This window comes from Nerophis ophidion, linkage group LG02, assembly GCF_033978795.1.
Source record: "Nerophis ophidion isolate RoL-2023_Sa linkage group LG02, RoL_Noph_v1.0, whole genome shotgun sequence".
Classification (NCBI taxonomy): domain Eukaryota; kingdom Metazoa; phylum Chordata; class Actinopteri; order Syngnathiformes; family Syngnathidae; genus Nerophis; species Nerophis ophidion.
In genome coordinates this window covers 84,841,692-84,863,737 of record NC_084612.1, presented here as the reverse complement: position 1 = coordinate 84,863,737, position 22,046 = coordinate 84,841,692, and the positions used below count along the sequence as shown (strand labels likewise).

At 39.6% G+C, this 22,046-nt stretch overlaps 2 protein-coding genes across 2 annotated transcripts in view; one reads left to right on the top strand and one right to left on the bottom strand.

Annotated features, from left to right (window-relative positions):
- zgc:165481 (uncharacterized protein LOC100073327 homolog) overlaps nt 1–6,070 on the top strand; it is a 38,526-nt gene extending 32,456 nt beyond the window's left edge. Inside the window, exon 2 of the mRNA XM_061892631.1 lies at nt 5,158–6,070. Coding sequence (XP_061748615.1) covers nt 5,158–5,876 — 719 coding nt within the window. The 3' untranslated portion in view covers nt 5,877–6,070. The remainder of the gene's footprint in view (nt 1–5,157) is intronic.
- cep89 (centrosomal protein 89) overlaps nt 1–22,046 on the bottom strand; it is a 124,833-nt gene that overhangs the window by 38,638 nt on the left and 64,149 nt on the right. The window lies entirely within an intron of this gene.

Here is a 22,046-nt window from a genome sequence, read left to right as displayed (position 1 = left end):
AACAAAGCAATTGCAAAAGGACTGCCTACCCCCAGACTAAACGACTCTGAAACCAATAAGGAATGTAACTGTCGCAAGAAACCTGATTGCCCTCTCAACGGGGGGTGCTTACAGACATCAGTCGTTTACCAAGCAAAGGTAATACGCAAGGACATTAACACATCCGACACGTACGTAGGATTAACCGAAGGAGCGTTCAAAACAAGATGGAATAATCACAACGCCTCCTTTAGAAACCAGACTTTGCAGAATTCTACAGAACTCAGCAAACACATTTGGAACCTCAAAGACAATAATGTTGAATATTCTATAACATGGCAAATTCTTGCATCCAGCACACCTTACAACAGTGGTAATAAAAGATGCAACTTATGCTTAAAAGAGAAACTGTTTATTATATATCATCCAGAGCTATCATCCCTCAACAAGCGCAGTGAAATCATTTCAACATGCCGCCACAGACGGAAACACCTCCTAGGTAACACATGAGCCAATCACCACACCCTACGCCTGCTTGTACCCACCCACTCTGTGCCCTATATAAACCATTGTATGTGAATGCTTCCATTAAAATCTCCTGATGATTGAGGGAACCCCTCATGAAACAGATCTGTAGAGATGAAGTAGTCTTGTGATTTTTTCCCACACCTACCTACCTACATATATATATATATATACATATATATATATATATATACACATATATATATACATATATATATATATATATACATATATATACATATATATATATACATATATATATATACATATATATACATATATATACATATATATATATACATATATACATATATATATATATACATATATATATATATATATACATATATATATACATATATATATATATATATATATACATATATATATACATATATATATATACATATATATATATATATATATATATATATATATATATATATATATATATATATATATATATATATATATATATATATATATATATATATATATATATATATATATATATATATATATATATATATATATGTGTGTATGTAAAGAGTCCCATTTTAACAGTCTTTGGTATGACTCGGCCGGGATTTGAACTCACAACCTACCAATCTCAGGGCGGACACTCTAACCCAGGGGTCGGGAACCTTTTTGGCTGAGAGAGCCATGAAAGCCAAAAATTTCAAAATGTATTTCCGTGAGAGCCATATAATATTTTTTAACACTGAATATAACTAAATGCGTGCATTTTTAAGTAAGACCAACATTTTAGAGTAAAATAAGTCTCTTATTCTTTTTAATAACATTGTTATTCTGAAGCTAACCAATAATAAATCAAATGTCATGTCTGTTGATCATGTTTTTGTTTGGCCATGTGCTGTTTGTCCTTTGCACTCTTTAAGTTCCTGTTTTTTTCCACTCCCTTGTCTGGTTTCCTTGGTTACTCATTTTGTCCACCTGTCTCTGGTGGACAAAACGCCCGCTCACCTGCTTCCCGAGCACTAATCAGAGGCAGTATTTAAGCTCGTCTTTGCCAGTCAGTCGCCCTGTGCTGACTTGTTTCATGCCTTGCCATAGTTTCGTGCTTCATGCCATGCCAAGTAAGTTTTGTTTGATTTATGTTCTTAGTCTGTTTATGCGTTAGCTTTCTTCTTTAGCCCAAGTTGTGCCTCCGCTGTGAGCGATATTTGTTTGTAGATTTTTTTAGTTAAAATTAAGTCATGTTTTTACCTAAATGCCATGTCCCGGGTAGTCCGTCTGCCTTCCTGGGAGAACGACCCCGCAGCAAGCTGCAACGCCCCCCCCATCGTGACATAAAATACTTCTTACCATTAATGAGACTTCTTGAACAGGTGCGGTAGGAAACGGATGGATGGATATAAATGCATGAGAATGTTTTCTATTTTGTACGTTATTTTTAGCACTGTGATTACCAGCGAAATTATTCATAATTATCGCGTTAAGCAATGTCAGCTAAGATTTATCTGAGAGCCAGATGCAGTCATCAAAAGAGCCACATCTGGCTCTAGAGCCATAGGTTCCCTACCCCTGCTCTAACCACTAAGCCACTGAGTAGGTTTGATCAACCCCTCTGGGAGGGGCTTCTACACCATTTATTTCTCATCCAAGCATGTCTCCTAGGACCATACATTGAGGTCTAAACCAGGGGTTCTCAAAGCAGGCCCATCCCATACATCCAGCACAGGCTACGCTACACACCTACGCTACACATGATGTTAAAATCGGATGTCAGCATGTAGTTCAGGTAGCTACAATACTACATCTACGATTTGAATCCCAAATTGGATGACATCGTGGAGAAGCTTTCCACTCTGCAAGGCAAAGTTATGATCAGTTTGAGAGCCAGAATGGACAATTAGAGCAAATAAACCATTGGTACGTTTGCTCGCTGAGCCAATAATAATCCATATCTACAGTTCGGCCCTGTGATGAGGTGGCGACTTGTCCAGGGTGTACCCCGCCTTACGCCCGATTGTAGCTGAGATAGGCGCCAGCGCCCCCCGCGACCCCAAAAGGGAATAAGCGGTAGAAAATGGATGGATGGATGGATCTACAGTTCGACTCCATCCGTATTTTCGGGTTGCGGAGGTCGAGACTTCCCTCTCTCCAGCCGTTTCCTCCAGTTCCTCCCGGGGCGTTCCCAAGCCTGCTGGGGACTAGTCCTGGGTCTTTCCCGTTGCCACCTATCGGTCAGACGTGCCCTAAACACCTCCCCGTAGAGGCATGCTGACCAGATGCCTGAACTACCTCATCTGACTCCTGTCCATGTGGAAGAACAGCGGTTCTACCCTGAGCTCCTCCCTCCTCAGAGCTTTTCACCCTCTCAAAAGGGAGAAGAAGCTTGTACCCGTGATCTTTGGTTCACAAGTCAAAGCACGTGATAAAAACCTTGACAGAGCCATGCTCTGTACACCCCAGTGAGACCAGTGCAGCGAAAGACGCCCTGAAGATCACTTTCAAAGACACCTGGGATGTTGACCGAGAGGAGAGACTCCCAGCCCTACAGAAAAAACAAACCATGGTCTAATAGACAGAAAAGTCCACATACCCCAACCCCAGGTCTTTGCACCTCAAACCCTGGCAGTATGGTATGTTATGGTATGCTATGGTACAGTATGGTATGGAATGGTATGGTATGATGGCTGCAGCTTGGGACCGCATGGCCTCCTACCCACGTTGCAGATCTTAAGTTTTTTTCTTGTGTGACATGGTCATATTTTTCCTGGTCTCTAACCGAGACTTAACCTGACTTTCGCCAGATCCTTGGAGTTCGCTGAGCTCCACACATGGATCTGGGAGTTCTCAATAGAACTAAACTCTGCACCCCTCTAGTCTCCTCAGGGCACGATGCCAAGATGATAAGGAGTCCTACCAGGGACCTTCAATAGAACTAAACTCTCCACCACTTAAGTGTCCTCATAGCACGATGACAAATAGTCCTATCAGGGACTTTCAATAGAACTGAACCCTCCACCTCTCTAGTCTCCTCAGAGCACAATGCCAGGATGACAAGTAGTCCCATCAGGGACCTTCAATAGAACTAAACTCTCCACCTCTCTAGTCTCCTCAGAGCACAATGACAAGTAGTCCTATCAGGGACCTTCAATAGAACTGAACTCTCCATCTCTCTAGTCTCCTCAGAGCACGGTGACAAGTAGTCCTATCAGGAACCTTCAATAGAACTAAACTCTCCACAGAGCACAATGCCAGGATGACAAGTAGTCCTATCAGGGACCTTCAATAGAACTGAACTCTCCATCTCTCTAGTCTCCTCAGAGCACGATGACAAGTAGTCCTATCAGGGACCTTCAATAGAACTGAACTCTCCATCTCTCTAGTCTCCTCAGAGCACGATGACAAGTAGTCCTATCAGGAACCTTCAATAGAACTAAACTCTCGACAGAGCACAATGCCAGGATGACAAGTAGTCCTATCAGGGACCTTCAATAGAACTGAACTCTCCATCTCTCTAGCCTCCTCAGAGCACGATGACAAGTAGTCCCATCAGGGACCTTCAATAGAACTAAACTCTCCACCTCTCTAGTCTCCTCAGAGCACAATGACAAGTAGTCCTATCAGGGACCTTCAATAGAACTGAACTCTCCATCTCTCTAGTCTCCTCAGAGCACGATGACAAGTAGTCCTATCAGGGACCTTCAATAGAACTGAACTCTCCAACTCTCTAGTCTCCTCAGAGCACGATGACAAGTAGTCCTATCAGGAACCTTCAATAGAACTAAACTCTCCACAGAGCACAATGCCAGGATGACAAGTAGTCCTATCAGGGACCTTCAATAGAACTGAACTCTCCACCTTTCTAGTCTCCTCAGAGCATAATGCCAAGATGACAAGTAGTCCTATCAGGGACCTTCAATAGAACTGAACTCTCCATCTCTCTAATCTCCTCAGAGCACGATGACAAGTAGTCCTATCAGGGAACTTCAATAGAACTAAACTCTTCACCTCTTGTCTCCTCAGAGGACGATGCCAAGATGACAAGTAGTCCTATCAAGGACCTTCAATAGAACTAAACTCTCCACCTCTTGTCTCCTCAGAGGACGATAACAAGTAGTCCTATCAGGGACCTTCAATAGAACTAAACTCTCCACCTCTTGTCTCTTCAGAGCACAATGCCAAGATGATAAGTAGTCCTACCAGGGCCCTTCAATAGAACTAAACTCTTCACCTCTCTAGTCTCCACAGAGCACAATGCCAGGATGACAAGTAGTCCTATCAGGGACCTTCAATAGAACTAAACTCTCCACCTCTCTAGTCTCCTCAGAGCACGATGACAAGTAGTCCTATCAGGGACCTTCAATAGAACTAAACTCTCCACCTCTCTAGTCTCCTCAGAGCACGGTGACAAGTAGTCCTATCAATGACCTTCAATAGAACTAAACTCTCCACCTCTCTAGTCTCCTCAGAGCACGATGACAAGTAGTCCTATCAATGACCTTCAATAGAACTAAACTCTCCACCTCTCTAGTCTCCTCAGAGCACGATGACAAGTAGTCTTACCAAGGACCTTCAATAGAACTAAACTCTCCACCTCTCTAGTCTCCTCAGAGTACTATGACAAGTAGTCTTATCAAGGACCTTCAATAGAACTAAACTCTCCACTTCTTGTCTCCTCAGAGTTCGATGCCAAGATGATCTGCCCTCAAGCTGAGTGGGAAGAAAAGGAGCGTCCTCCGTCAGAGGATCTGGAATGTAAAATCTGCTACCAGCGCTACAACGCCCACAGCCGCAGACCAAAGATCCTGGACTGCCTCCACCGGGTATGCGCCCGCTGCCTGGTGAAGATCCTCTACGTGGGCGAGGGCGCAGACTGCATCTCCTGCCCGTTCTGTCGACACCAGACGGAGATGACGGACTACCAGGTGTCGGCCCTGCCGGACGACGCCAACGTCATGTCTCGCTTGACGCTGCGGGATAAAAGCTGGAGCTCAGACCACAACCGGGAGGTGGTCCTGTCCCCCAAGAGCTTCTTCTCCTCCAGTCCTTCCCACAATTCCTCCAACTGCCTCTTCATCACCATCATGGAGGTGCAGGGCGACTCGCAGCACAACAGCAGCTCCGACAACCTGGACTCGCTGTCGGTGGGCTCCGACGGGCCGGCGGACCAGGACTCCCTGTCCAAGTTCTGTAACCACGTGCCACGCATCCTGGTCTGGCTGCTGGGCTTCTTGTACTTTGGGTCCCTGCCTCTAGGGATTTACCTGCTGGTCATCCAGAGAGTGACTCTGGGCATCGTGTGCGTGAGCCTGGTGCCCTCCAGCCTGACCGTGTGCCTGGTCTACGGATTCTGCCAGTGTCTGTGCCAGGGCATGTGCGACTGCTCCTCCAGGGCCTGAGTGACGGCCAGAAAACTGTTGGGTCCAGTGTGGGACAAGGTCTGCCTGCTGGTACTTTCGAAAGTTGCAGGACCTGCTGAGCAGTATCCATGTTGCTATGGTGATTGCTCCATTGAACCCGACCAGAAAAAAGCTGAACTTGACCCATGTTAGACACGTAAAACCAGGGGAGTCCAAACATATTCCACTGAGTGCCACACTAAAAATGTTCTTATTTTTCCTTTTCAAAAGCAATATATATATATATATATATATATATATATATATATATATATATATATATATATATATCTATCTTCTGATGATTGAGGGAACCCCTCATGAAACAGTTCTGTAGAGATGAAGTAGTCTTGTGATTTTTTTCCCACACCTACATATACATATACATATATATATATATATATATATATATATATACATATACATATATATATATATATATATATATATATATGTGTGTATATATATATATATATATACACATATATATACACATATATATACACATATATACACACATATATATATACACATATATACATATATGTTGATTTTGATTCATTATTATTTTTCAAAGCAATGCCAGTTTTAAAAAATCCTACTAAATTACTCAAAGTCCCTTTCATTCAGTGTTGGAAATAAGTCATAAATGTTGTTTTTTTTACTTGCAAGGCTTACATTTCTAGATCAACTTCAGATCAATCAGTTGATTTATGTCATTTTTGTTTTTATACCCTTTTTGTCATAGAAAATGTTTTTTAATGCAAACACACTAAATGTGCAATATTTTCCCCAACTAATTATTCAAAGTGTAATGTTTGATGTGAACTAATCACAGCTTTAAATTGGTCAATAATTAATAACGTTGATTTTGATTCATTATTTTTTTTTTCCATTCAGAGTTGAAAATAAGTCTAGATTTGTTGTTGTTTTTACTTGCAAGACTTACATTTCGAGATCAACTTCAGATTTATCAGTTGATTTTTACTATTTTTGTTTTATACCCTTTTTGTCATAAAAAACTTTGTTTTTTATTGCAAACACACAAAATATGCTATATTTTCCCCAACTAATTATTCAAAGTGTAATGTTTGATGTGAACTAATTAATCCCTTAAATCGGCCAATAATTCATAACATTGATTTTGATTCATTATTATTTTTTAAAGCGATGCCAGTTTTTAAAAATCCCACTAAATTACTCAGTCCCTTCAGAGTTGAAAATAAGTCTAGATGTTTTTTTTTTTTACTTGCAAGGCTTACATTTCTAGATCAACTTCAGATCTATCAGTTGATTTATGTCATTTTTGTTTTTATACCCTTTTTGTCATAGAAAATGTTTTTTAATGCAAACACACAAAATGTGCAATATTTTCCCCAACTAATTATTCAAAGTGTAATGTTTGATGTGAACTAATCACAGCTTTAAATTGGTCAATAATTAAGAACGTTGATTTTGATTCATTATTATTTTTTTCATTCAGAGTTGAAAATAAGTCTAGATTTTTTGTTGTTTTTACTTGCAAGGCTTACATTTCGAGATCAACTTCAGATTTATCAGTTGATTTTTACTATTTTTGTTTTATACCCTTTTTGTCATAAAAAACTTTTGTTTTTTATTGCAAACACACAAAATATGCTATATTTTCCCCAACTAATTATTCAAACTGTAATGTTTGATGTGAACTAATTAATCCGTTAAATCGGCCAATAATTCATAACAACATTGATTTTGATTCATTATTATTTTTTAAAGCGATGCCAGTTTTTAAAAATCCTACTAAATTACTCAGTCCCTTCAGAGTTGAAAATAAGTCTAGATGGTTTTTTTTTACTTGCAAGGCTTACATTTCTGGATCAACTTCAGATCTATCAGTTGATTTTTACGATTTTAGTTTTATACCCTTTTTGTCATAGAAAACTGTTTTTTATTGCAAACACACAAAATATGCTATATTTTCCCCAACTAATTATTCAAAGTGTAATGTTTGGTGTGAACTAATTACAGCCTTAAATCGGTCAATAATTCATAACAACGTTGATTTTGATTCATTATTATTTTTTAAAGCGATGCCAGTTTTTAAAAATCCCACTAAATTTCTCAAGGTCCCTTCAGTGTTGAAAATAAGTCTAGATGTTTTTTTTTTTTATACTGCAAGGCTTAAATTTCGAGATCAACTTCAGATCTATCAGTTGATTTTTACTATTTTAGTTTTATACCCTTTTTGTCATTGAAAATGTTTTTTATTGATGTGAACTAATTACAGACTTAAATTGGTCAATAATTCATACAATAATTCATAACATTGATTTTGATTCATTATTATTTTTCAAAGCAATGCCAGTTTTAAAAAATCCTACTAAATTACTCAAAGTCCCTTTCATTCAGTGTTGGAAATAAGTCATAAATGTTGTTTTTTTTACTTGCAAGGCTTACATTTCTAGATCAACTTCAGATCAATCAGTTGATTTATGTCATTTTTGTTTTTATACCCTTTTTGTCATAGAAAATGTTTTTTAATGCAAACACACAAAATGTGCAATATTTTCCCCAACTAATTATTCAAAGTGTAATGTTTGATGTGAACTAATCACAGCTTTAAATTGGTCAATAATTAATAACGTTGATTTTGATTCATTATTATTTTTTTCATTCGGTTGAAAATAAGTCTAGATTTTTTGTTGTTTTTACTTGCAAGGCTTACATTTCGAGATCAACTTCAGATTTATCAGTTGATTTTTACTATTTTTGTTTTATACCCTTTTTGTCATAAAAAACTTTTTTTTTATTGCAAACACACAAAATGTGCAATATTTTCCCCAACTAATTATTCAAAGTGTAATGTTTGATGTGAACTAATTAATCCCTTAAATCGACCAATAATTCATAACAACGTTGATTTTGATTCATTATTATTTTTTAAAGCGATGCCAGTTTTTAAAAATCCCACTAAAATACTCAGTCCCTTCAGAGTTGAAAATAAGTCTAGATGTTTTTTTTTTATACTGCAAGGCTTAAATTTCGAGATCAACTTCAGATCTATCAGTTAATTTTTACTATTTTAGTTTTATACCCTTTTTGTCATTGAAAATGTTTTTTATTGCAAACACACAAAATATGCTATATTTTCCCCAACTAATTATTCAAAGTGTAATGTTTGATGTGAACTAATTACAGCCTTAAATTGGTCAATAATTCATAACGTTGATTTTGATTCATTATTTTTTTCAAAGCAATGCCAGTTTTAAAAAATCCTACTAAATTACTCAAAGTCCCTTTCATTCAGTGTTGGAAATAAGTCATAAATGTTGTTTTTTTTACTTGCAAGGCTTACATTTCTAGATCAACTTCAGATCAATCAGTTGATTTATGTCATTTTTGTTTTTATACCCTTTTTGTCATAGAAAATGTTTTTTAATGCAAACACACAAAATGTGCAATATTTTCCCCAACTAATTATTCAAAGTGTAATGTTTGATGTGAACTAATCACAGCTTTAAATTGGTCAATAATTAATAACGTTGATTTTGATTCATTATTTTTTTTTTCATTCAGAGTTGAAAATAAGTCTAGATTTTTTGTTGTTTTTACTTGCAAGGCTTACATTTCGAGATCAACTTCAGATCTACCAGTTGATTTTTACGATTTTAGTTTTATACCCTTTTTGTCATAGAAAACTGTTTTTTATTGCAAACACACAAAATATGCTATATTTTCCCCAACTAATTATTCAAAGTGTAATGTTTGATGTGAACTAATTACAGCCTTAAATTGGTCAATAATTCATAACAACATTAATTTTTTTTTTTTTTTTTTTTTTAATTAAATCAACACAAAAACACACAAAATACACTTTCCATCAGTGCATCAACCCCCCAAAGAAAACCCCTCCCTCCCCCATTCACACCCACTCACACAAAAAAGGGTTGTTTCTTTCTGCTACCAAAATGCTGGTTCCCACAACATATATAACACAGTCTGCAAGGGACATAGTCCCTGAAACACACATGATTGTGTGTGTCGCCGGTCCACTAACACTATCATTAATTACTATTTTTTATGTAATTGTTTTATATGATTTTACTTTCTTTTTTATCCCAAAAAAAATGTCATTGTTTTCCTTTTTTTTAATCTCATTTTATTTTATTAAAAATAAAAAAAATAAAAAAATAACCTTATCTTCATCAGACCAGGTTGTTAATGGAATTAGACTTGTCTAAAAGGTTTTTAAAACCAGGTCCAGTCCAGACAATGTCAAAGTGGGCCTCAGCAACACACACCCTCATCCATGTGCAACAACAAAAATTAGGGAAACAACAGATTGCATATAAGTTATAAACAAAATTACATTTTCATAAAAAGCATTTGTGTATAGTCCATATTATGTCCAAGTCAGATTCAACACACACCTTCATTTTGTACACTCAAAAAAAAGGGAACACAACAACAGATAGCATATATGTTGCTGTTGTTGCATATCTATAAACATTATTACATTTTCATAATAAGCCTTTAAGGATTTCCCATCTTTTTTCATGTTTTTTGGCATCATTATCGTTGTCAATCATGTATCTTTCTAAAGTTAAAAAATACTGAATAAATGTTTTAAAGAAAGTAATACTAAGTGAATATCTATTTTTGGCCTTAAAAATAAACCTTTTACCAAGTACTATAATTAAATTAACTAAGTCATGCTTGTCAATAAACTCTCCTAAAATAACAGAAACTATATCAAGCTTCATAAACAAACCAATCCTTGAACACGTTTTTTCAACTTCCACCCAAAAGGAAGACACAATATGACAATACCAAAACAAATGCAGGGTGGATTCAGATTCCTGACAGCAAAAGCGGCAATCATCTGACTCAGTCATATTCCATAGTTTTAACATTTTCCCCGTTGGTAAGAAGTTATAAATAATTTTAATTTGAAAATAACGGTTTTGCACATCGATAGTAGTTTTGTAGATTAGTTTGAATATGGCATCCCACGGCAACGGGCAGTCAAAAAAGTCTTCCCATTTTCCATATGTGTTATATGGGACAGCCTTCAAAGATTTCTTTATTAAATAAAAATTATATATTTTTTTATTAATTTTAGTTCCTTTTTGCCAACTAGAATTTCTTATTAGAGGTTTACAAACTAGTAATTTAGTAGTTCCATAATTAATTATTTGTTTCCATCTTTTCCTAATTACTCCAGTTAGTTGATTAAAGGAAAAGCTTGAACAAGCATCACCATATATAGTTCTAAATTCATCATACTTCATAATTTTACCATTCTCATTGATCATATCATTGACAAAAATTATTCCTCTTTCAAACATATTTTTCCAAAAGAAAGGCTTTCCATCTATTAAAATATTAGAGTTCATCCATATTATCTGCTGCAAAATATCATCTCTTTTTTTTGGCACATGAAATTGAAAACACCACCATGAGTGGATTGTTTCCTTTATGAACCCCTCCATGTTTCCCAGCAGATTCTCCACATAAGAATAATGGGAGGGGATCACTTGTAAAAAAGGATACAATTTTCTTTGATACATTACATGTTTTCTGTCCAACAGGACACTTGTGTACCACTCAGTATTTAAGTACATCTTTGGAACAATTGATGCTTTTAAAGAGAGACACATAGCTTCGAGGTTGAGAAGTTTTAGGCCCCCATATTCATATTCAACAACATTAATTTTGATTCATTATTATTTTTTAAAGCGATGCCAGTTTTTAAAAATCCCACTAATTACTCAGTCCCTTCAGTGTTGGAAATACGTCTAGATGTTTTTTTTTACTTGCAAGGCTTACATTTCGAGATCAACTTCAGATTTACCAGTTGATTTTTACTATTTTAGTTTTATACCCTTTTTGTCATAGAAAACTGTTTTTTATTGCAAACACACAAAATGTGCAATATTTTCCCCAACTAATTATTCAAACTGTAATGTTTGATGTGAACTAATTACAGCAGATTCTCATTCCGGTCGCTAATTCACTATAACATTGAATTTATTTATTATTTTTTTTGGGAGCTATGGCAAAAAAAGAAAAATATAGACAAAAGAAAACAAAGCCTGCTTTGGCAGCTTTGTGTCAACATTGCCATTTTTTCTAGTTTGATTTCACCTCATTCCACTTTTTTTTAATGTTTTTTTAAAATGTTTGCAATAGCATTTCCAGAATGTGTGGCGGGCCAGTAAACATTTAGCTGTGGGCCTCAAATGGCCCCCGGGCCGCACTTTGGACACCACTTTCTCGCAGGACCCTTCCAAGTCCTTACCATGGAACAACGTGCACCATGGATTCCAAATATGTGGAAAACATGGCCAAAACTACATGAAAATAATTATTACTCTTTTGATATTTTTACACTTTGTAAAAAAAAAAAACGACAAGCAATCCGATGTAAATATGCTAATGAGTGAGGTATGAAAAGAACCTGCAGCTCAGCTGATAGATGTTATTAATATTATTAACATTATTACATATTCCACTTTCTAGTTTGTCTTTTTACAATACAAAACTATTAGCCAGCCGCCAATGGCTGCACTTTGGACACTCGGGACTGTCATGGCTAGAAGTCAAACATCCATTTATTCAAGTTGACTGTTAAAGTGTTCGGGACAACATTCTTATTATTCGTGCCTCACTCTTACATTCAAGTCAACATAAGCGGCGGTTGATATAAGCGAAATGAGTTGTTGTTTATTCCCTCATGACTTTGTCCACGCACGGAAGGAGAGCATCCTTTTCCTCCATTTTTACTTGTTTTTATACATTTTGTACTCTCGTCTGGCAGAGCTGCTGTGCTCATGTACTTCTATGTTTGGACTACAACCACAATAAAGCTTTATACGTGCACAAATGATTTACTTGTGTGCGATATCATGTGCGATGCAAGCACTCCTGCAGCATGTTGTGTGCGATATCATGTGTGATACAAGCAGTCCTGCAGCCTCTTTGTGTGCGATATCATGTGTGATACAAGCAGTCCTGCAGCCTCTTTGTGTGCGATATCATGTGTGATACAAGCAGTCCTGCAGCCTCTTTGTGTGCGATATCATGTGCGATACAAGCAGTCCTGCAGCCTCTTTGTGTGCGATATCATGTGCGATACAAACAGTCCTACAGCCGGTTTGTGTGCGATATCATGTGCGATACAGTCCTACAGCCTGTTTACTTGAATGCGATATAATGTGCGATGCAAGCAGTCCTACAGCATGTTTGTGTGCGATATCATGTGCGATACAAGCAGTCCTGCAGCCTGCTTACTTGTGTGCGATATGTGCGATGCAAGCAGTCCTGCAGTGTGTTTGTGTGCGATATGTGCGATGCAAGCAGTCCTGCAGCATGTTTTACTTGTGTAAACTTTTCAAAGTTTTCAGTGGCCTTGAGTCCCGCTGATTGTCCCCACGCCACCGCGCTTCATCAGGACAGTAACGAGGTCTCGCTGGCTGAGTGTATCATGTGTGATACAAGCAGTCCTGCACCCTGTTTGTGTGCGATATAAGCAGTCCTACAGCCTGTTTACTTGTGTGCGATATAATGTGCGATACAAGCAGTCCTGCAGCATGTTTGTGTGCGATATGTGCGATGCAAGCAGTCCTGCAGCATGTTTATGTGCGATATCATGTGAGATACAAGCAGTCCTGCAGCCTGCTTACTTGTGTGCGATATGTGCGATGCAAGCAGTCCTGCAGCCAGTTTTACTTGTGTAAACTTTTCAAAGTTTTCAGTTGCCTTGAGTCCCGCTGATTGTCCCCACGCTTCATCAGGACAGTAACGAGGTCTCGCTGGCTGAGTGTATCATGTGTGACACAAGTAGTCCTGCAGCCTGTTTGTGTGCAATATAAGCAGTCCTGCAGCCTGTTTACCTGAATGCGATATAATGTGCGATACAAGCAGTCCTGCGGCCTGTTTGCTTGTGTGCGATATAATGTGCGATTCAAGCAGTCCTGCAGCATGTTTGTGTGCGATATCATGTGAGATGCAAGCAGTCCTGCAGCCTGCTTAATTGTGTGCGATATGTGCGATGCAAGCAGTCCTGCAGCATGTTTGTGTGCGATATCATGTGCGATACAAGCAGTCCTGTGGCCTGTTTGCGTGTGTGCGATATAATGTGCAATACAAGCAGTCCTGCAGCATGTTTGTGTGCGATATCATGTGAGATACAAGCAGTCCTGCAGCCTGCTTACTTGTGTGCGATATGTGCGATGCAAGCAGTCCTGCAGCATGTTTTACTTGTGTAAAGCGTGACGCTTTTCAAAGTTTTCAGTGGCCTTGAGTCCCGCTGATTGTCCCCACGCCACCACGCTTCATCAGGACAGTAACGAGGTCTCGCTGGCTGAGTGTATCATGTGTGATACAAGCAGTCCTGCAGCCTGTTTTGTGTGCGATATAAGCAGTCCTACAGCCTGTTTACTTGAGTGCGATATAATGTGCGATACCAGCAGTCCTGCAGCCTGCTTACTTGTGTGCGATATGTGCGATGCAAGCAGTCCTGCAGCATGTTTGTGTGCGATATCATGTGAGATACAAGCAGTCCTGCAGCCTGCTTACTTGTGTGTGATATGTGCGATACAAGCAGTCCCGCAGCATGTTTGTGTGCGATATCATGTGTGATACAAGCAGTCCTGCAGCCTGTTTTACTTGTGTAAACTTTTCAAAGTTTTCAGTGGCCTTGAGTCCCGCTAATTGTCCCCGCGCTTCATCCGGACAGTAACGAGGTCTCGCTGGCTGAGTGTATCATGTGTGATACAAGCAGTCCTGCAGCCTGTTTTGTGTGCGATATAAGCAGTCCTACAGCCTGTTTACTTGAGTGCGATATAATGTGCGATACCAGCAGTCCTGCAGCCTGCTTACTTGTGTGCGATATGTGCGATGCAAGCAGTCCTGCAGCATGTTTGTGTGCGATATCATGTGAGATACAAGCAGTCCTGCAGCCTGCTTACTTGTGTGTGATATGTGCGATACAAGCAGTCCTGCAGCCTGTTTTGTGTGCGATATAAGCAGTCCTACAGCCTGTTTACTTGAGTGCGATATAATGTGCGATACCAGCAGTCCTGCAGCCTGCTTACTTGTGTGCGATATGTGTGATGCAAGCAGTCCTGCAGCATGTTTGTGTGCGATATCATGTGAGATACAAGCAGTCCTGCAGCCTGCTTACTTGTGTGTGATATGTGCGATACAAGCAGTCCCGCAGCATGTTTGTGTGCGATATCATGTGTGATACAAGCAGTCCTGCAGCCTGTTTTACTTGTGTAAACTTTTCAAAGTTTTCAGTGGCCTTGAGTCCCGCTAATTGTCCCCACGCTTCATCCGGACAGTAACGAGGTCTCACTAGCTGAGTGCTATTTAACGAGCGTCGTGCCATTGATTTGCTTTATGTATGCCTTCTAAATGCAGCCACATGTTCCATAGGCTCGAACACGCGTCCTCACAAAGTCGGTCAAAGTTTGCACTGAAATATTCAACATCTCCAGCTGTTTCCAAGAGATGACAGCATGCGTCTGAATGAGCACATGAATAATGGAGTCACCACGGCAGGTATTTAACACGTCATTCCTGTACCCTGGAAGTAGCATATATTGTTATTTTACTGCTATATTTCTATTCTCATTGTTGCTTTTCATTTTTATTCTTATAGTAGTATTTTTCTATTTTGTTTCTATTTTTACCCCCATTATTTACTTTTTGAATTGGATCTTAATTATGTACACTGCTGCTGGAATTTTAATTTTCCTGAGGGAACTCTCCTCATATTATATATATATATATATATATATATATATATATATATATATATATATATATAGAGAGAGAGAGAGAGAGAGAGAGAGAGAGAGAGAGAGAGAGAGAGAGAGAGAGAGAGAGAGAGAGAGAGAGAGAGAGAGAGAGAGAGAGAGAGAGAGAGAGAGAGAGAGAGAGAGAGAGAGAGAGAGAGAGAGAGAGAGAGAGAGAGAGAGAGAGAGAGAGAGAGAGAGAGAGAGAGAGAGAGAGAGAGAGAGAGAGAGAGAGAGAGAGAGAGAGAGAGAGAGAGAGAGAGAGAGAGAGATAATAATATAATTGAAGCATTTAAGTCTCACCTTAAAACTCATCTGTATACTCTAGCCTTTAAATAGACCTCCTTTTTTAGACCAGTTGATCTGCCGCTTCTTTTCTTTCTCCTATGTCCCCCCCTCCCTTGTGGAGGGGGTCCGGTCCGATGACCATGGATGAAGTACTGGCTGTCCAGAGTCGAGACCCAGGATGGACCGCTCGTCGGGACCCAGGATGGACCGCTCGCCTGTATCGGTTGGGGACATTTCTACGCTGCTGATTCGCCTCCGCTTGAGATGGTTTCCTGTGGACGGGACTCTCGCTGCTGTCTTGGATCCGCTTGAACTGAACTCTCGTGGCTGTGTTGGAGCCACTATGGATTGAACTTTCACAGTATCATGTTAGACCCGCTCGACATCCATTGCTTTCGGTCCCCTGGGGGGGGGGGGGGGTTTGCCCACATCTGAGGTCCTCTCCAAGGTTTCTCATAGTCAGCATTGTCACTGGCGTCCCACTGGATGTTAATTCTCCCTGCCCACTGGGTGTGAGTTTTCCTTGCCCTTTTGTGGCTATATAAATAAACATTGATTGATTGATTGATTATATATATATACACACAAACCCCGTTTCCATATGAGTTGGGAAATTGTGTTAGATGTAAATATAAACGGAATACAATGATTTGCAAATAATTTTCAAGCCATATTCAGTTGAATATGCTACAAAGACAACATATTTGATGCCAGCAACACGTGACAAAGAAGTTGGGAAAGGTGGCAATAAATACTGATAAAGTTGAGGAATACTCATCAAACACTTATTTGGTGTGCAGGCTAATTGGGAACAGGTGGGTGCCATGATTGGGTATAAAGGCAGCTTCCATGAATTGCTAAGTAATTCACAAACAAGGATGGGGTGAGGGTCACCACTTTGTAAGCAAATTGTCGAACAGTTTTAGAACAACGTTTCTCAACGAGCTATTGCAAAGAATTTAGGGATTTTACCATCTATGGTCCGTAAAATCATCAAAAAGTTCAGAGAATCTGGAGAAATCACTGCACGTAAGCGATGATATTACAGACCTTTGATCCCTCAGGCGGTACTGCATCAAAAAGCGACATCAGTGTGTAAAGGACATCACCATAAGGGCTCAGGAATACTTCATGAAACCACTGCCAGTAACAACAGTTGGTCGCTACATCTGTAAGTGCAAGTTAAAGGCCTACTGAAATGAGATTTTCTTATTCAAACGGGGATAGCAGGTCCATTCTATGTCTCATACTTGATCATTTCCCGATATTGCCATATTTTTGCTGAAAGGATTTAGTAGAGAACATCGAAGACAAAGTTCGCAATTGGAGAAAAGCCCTGCCTCTACCAGAAGTCGCAGACGATGACGTCACATGTTGATGGCTCCTCACATATTCACATTGATTTTAATGGGAGCCTCCAACAAAAACAGCTATTCGGACAGAGAAAACGAAAATTTCCCCATTAATTTGAGCGAGGATGAAAGATTTGTGTTTGAAGATATTGATAGCGACGGACTAGAAAGGAAAAAACGCGATTGCATTAAGACGGATTCATATGTTATGTTTTTAGACACATTTACTAGGATAATTCTAGGAAATCCCTTATCTTTCTATTGTGTTGCTAGTGTTTTAGTGAGTTTAACAGTACCTGATAGTCGGAAGTGTACGTCCACGGCCGGGTGTTGACGCTCAGTGTCTCAGGGAAGTCGACGGCAGCTTTATGGACGGCACAAGCTCAGCTGATATCCGGTAAGAACTGACTTTTTAACCACAATTTTCTCACCGAAACCTGCTGGTTGACATTCGGTTTGGATCCATGTCCGCACTGATCCATAGTAAAGTTTCACCTCCGTGAATTTCAAACAAGGAATCACCATGTGTTTGTGTGGCTAAAGCTTTCCAACTCCATCTTTCTACTTTGACATCTCCATTATTAATTGAACAAATTGCAAAAGATTCAGCAACACAGATCTCCAAAATACTGTGTAATTATGCCGTTTGAGCAGACAACTTTTAGCTGTGTGTGTGCGCAGCGCTCATATTCATAACAGCCTGTGACGTCAAGTGTACACGTCATCATTACACGACGTTTTCAAGAAAAAAGTCCCGGGAAATTTAAAATTGCAATTTAGTAAACTAAAAAGGCTGTATTGGCATGTGTTGCAATGTTAATATTTCATCATTGATATATAAACTATCAGATTGCGTGGTGGCTTTCAGTAGGCCTTTAAAACTCTACTATGCAAAGCCAAACCCATTTATCAACAACATCCAGAAACGCTGGCGGCTTCTCTGGGCCCGAGCTCTTCTAAGATGGACTGAGGCAAAGTGGAAAGGTGTTCTATGGTCTGAGGAGTCCACATTTCAAATTATATTTGGAAACAGAGGATGTGGTGTCCTCCAGAACAAAGAGGAAAATAACCATCTGGATTGTTATAGGCGCAAAGTTGAAAAGCCAGCATGTGTGATGGTATGGGGGTGTATTTGTGCCCAAGGCATGGGTAACTTACACATCTGTGAAGGCACCATTAATGCTGAATGGTCCATACAGGTTTTGGAGCAACATATGTTGTCATCCAAGCAACGTTATCATGGGCGCCCCTGCTTATTTCAGCAAGACAAGTGTTACAAGAGTGTAGCTTTGTTAAAAAAAAAAAAAAAAAATAGAATGCGGGTACTTTCCTGGCCCGCCTGCAGTCTAGACCTGTCTCCCATGGAAAATGTGTGGTGCATTATGAAGCGTGAAATACGACAGCGGAGACCCCGAATTGTTGAAGGACGGAAGCTCTACATAAAACAAGAATGGGAAAGAATTCTACTTTCAAAGCTTCAACAATTAGTTTCCTCAGTTCCCAAACATTTATTGAGGGTTGTTGAAAGAAAAGGTGATGTAACACAGTGGTGAACATGCCCTTTCCCAACTACTTTTGCCACGTGTTGCAGCCATGAAATTCTAAGTTAATTATTATTTGCAAAAATAAAAAATAAAAGTTTATGAGTTAGAACATCAAATATGTTGTCTTTGTAGCATATTCAACTGAATATGGCTTGAAAATGATTTACAAATCATTGTATTCTGTTTATATTTACATCTAACACAATTTCCCAACTCATATGGAAACGGGGTTTGTATATATAAGAGCCTCAAATTGGCACAGTGCGGTTCTTAAGAAGCATTTCCGATTTGAGAGAAGAGCCATGGTGACGTCCCCCGGAGGACCAGATGACTAATGTGCAGACACGAGCACTTGGGTGTCGGGTGGATTGCAAGAATTAGCGTGGCGTCCCGTCCACTCAGACTTCTAGAAACGATGCTAATGACCATTTAACACAACAACAACAACATGTATCCTTTACTTTACTTTAAGTGAGGGACTGGACAACTCGAGTGGTACTTCAGCAGACGACTTTGCTGTAAGATGCTACTTTTTTCCTACGCTCTGTAAAATGGTGCGACTCATTTATAGATTTGTCTTCGCTGTGTTTCATTAAACACATGCAAACACACTGAAAATGTGTGTTATTGTTTGTGGCTAAGTTTGCTCGCTGCAAATACTCCTGAGTGAATGTAAATTCCCGCTGTTTATAGCAGTACTCAAGCTCTCTCTAAGTCATGTTGCAATTTTTAACACCAGCAAAGCAAGTATGCCCAAACATAAAAGTAAGGCTAGGCTCTTTCAAAATGCGCTAGCTTGATGCTAACTTACATTGTGTTTCCCATAGACAGGCTACTATCACCATTGGGGATGTTACATAGCGATTTCAACAACTCCAAATTCAGTAATATAATCTACAACTAAGGAGTGTGTAATAAGTACAAGACTTACAGTAATAGCACTTTTTAGGGCACAACCTAAAATATTCGTCTTCCTGGGAAATGTTACTTCCAAGTTAGACAACATACCATAGTACTGAAGTGGAACTGCACCGCAAATAAGACTCACATGGTGTAATAAAACAAGATATAAGCACTGAACAGCAGTTTCACAATCATTATTAAATGTTACATCAAAAAAACTCTGCAGCATCACATGGACATCGCTCTTTCGGTGGTAAAGGTTGCCGACCCCTGGGCTCGAGGCTTTAGTATAGTCCAAGAATCGAATGAAATAGTTATGTGCCCAAAGATTCACAGCTCTACAATTATGCAATCATGCGATATTTCATTTCATTTTCCTTTATGTAACCAGGTAAAAACTCATTGAGATTAAAGTCTCTTTAAGAAGAGTGACCTGGCCAAGAGGGCAGCAAAAACAGGTTTCATTGATCCAAAGTACAACAGTAGCAGTCACACCCACTACAGTTAAAATTATTGAATGAAAATAATTTAAAAACATGCACAGTGCCCAATATAAAGAACTTCTCAATCCTCTAAAATGGCCTGAAATTCCCCCAAAGGTAGTCTCAGATCCTTTTGGAATTCATTCCATGACCAAGTTATCTGAAGACTTGTGTTGGCTCGAGGAACCAAAACACCAAGAATGTGCCGTGAGCACAAACCGTGGCGACTGGACTCTACACCATGGGTGCCCATTACGTCGATCGCGAGCTACTGGTCGATCGCGGAGGGTGTGTCAGTTGCTCGCAAGCCAGGCATTAAAATCAATCAATCAATCAATGTTTACTTATATAGCCCTAAATCACTAGTGTCTCAAAGGGCTGCACAAACCACTACCACATCCTCGGTAGGCCCACATAAGGGCAAGGAAAACTCACACCCAGTGGGACGTCGGTGACAATGATGACTATGAGAACCTTGGAGAGGACGAAAGCAATGGATGTCGAGCGGGTCTAACATGATACTGTGAAAGTTCAATCCACAATGGATCCAAAGCGGATCCAACACAGCAGCGAGAGTCCCGTTCACAGCGGAGCCAGCAGGAAACCATCCCAAGCGGAGGTGGATCAGCATCGCAGAGATGTCCCCAGCCGATACACAGGCAAGCAGTACATGGCCAACGAATTGGACCGGACCCCTTCGACAAGGGAGAGTGGGACATAGGAGAAAAAGAAAATAAACGGCAGATCAACTGGTTTAAAAAGGGAGTCTATTTAAGGGCTAGAGTATACAAATGAGTTTTAAGGTGAGACTTAAATGCTTCTACTGAGGTGGCATCTCGAACTGTTACCGGGAGGGCATTCCAGAGTACTGGAGCCCGAAATGAAAACGCTCTATAGCCCGCAGACTTTTTTGAGCTTTGGGAATCACTAATAAGCCGCAGTCCTTTGAAAAAATAGGCATTAAAATGAGCAATCATCATTTTTCACCAAGATTTCCCTTTCATCAGTTGTTTTTCACAGAGGATCTTGTGAGCTGACCCTAGTTGTTGCCAGCTCATTATTGACTAAAAAAAATCACTGACAGGACGGAGAGAAACACTTTTTATTTCAACAGACTCTTGGGTCGTACCTGCTGTCAAAACTCTAAAGAGCGACTACACAGTTCCTGTCTTCACCATAAAAGACTTGCTTCATCCTGCCTGTGCTAACAAAATAAGAGTCTCAGAAAGCTAGCGTGCACAAGCTAGGAAGCTACGGAGTTTGATGCCAATGTATTTCGTATAAAGTTGTTGCTTTCCTGCTTCTGGCGCACAGACCAGAGTCAAAGAGCAAAGGGGAGACACTACCATGAATTGATTCACGTGGACCCCGACTTAAACAAGTTGAAAAACTTATTAGGGTGTTACCATTCAGTGGTCAATTGTACGGAATATGTACTGAACTGTGCAATCTACTAATAAAAGTACCAATCAATCAATCAAACTTCTCCAGGGCCGATGGATTCTTTGGGCAACACCCTTCACTTTACCCGGCAGTGGGTCTTCACAATTCCGGACTCCAGGGCAAGATGACGAGTCCAGCGATTAGTTGCGAATCGTGCCTTTTTATTTACGTCTTGCACACAGTCAAAATCCCACACAAAAACACTAGCCACTCCTTCGCCCTCAGCGACCGCTCCCTCTCCTCTCTCGCACACACCTGCTGGCACACATAAAAGGGCCACACACACACACACACACACACACACACATGCTATACTCTCATAACAAAGTGTTTAAAAACGAGTATGCAAGTTGGACAAATGAGATGCCAAATCCAA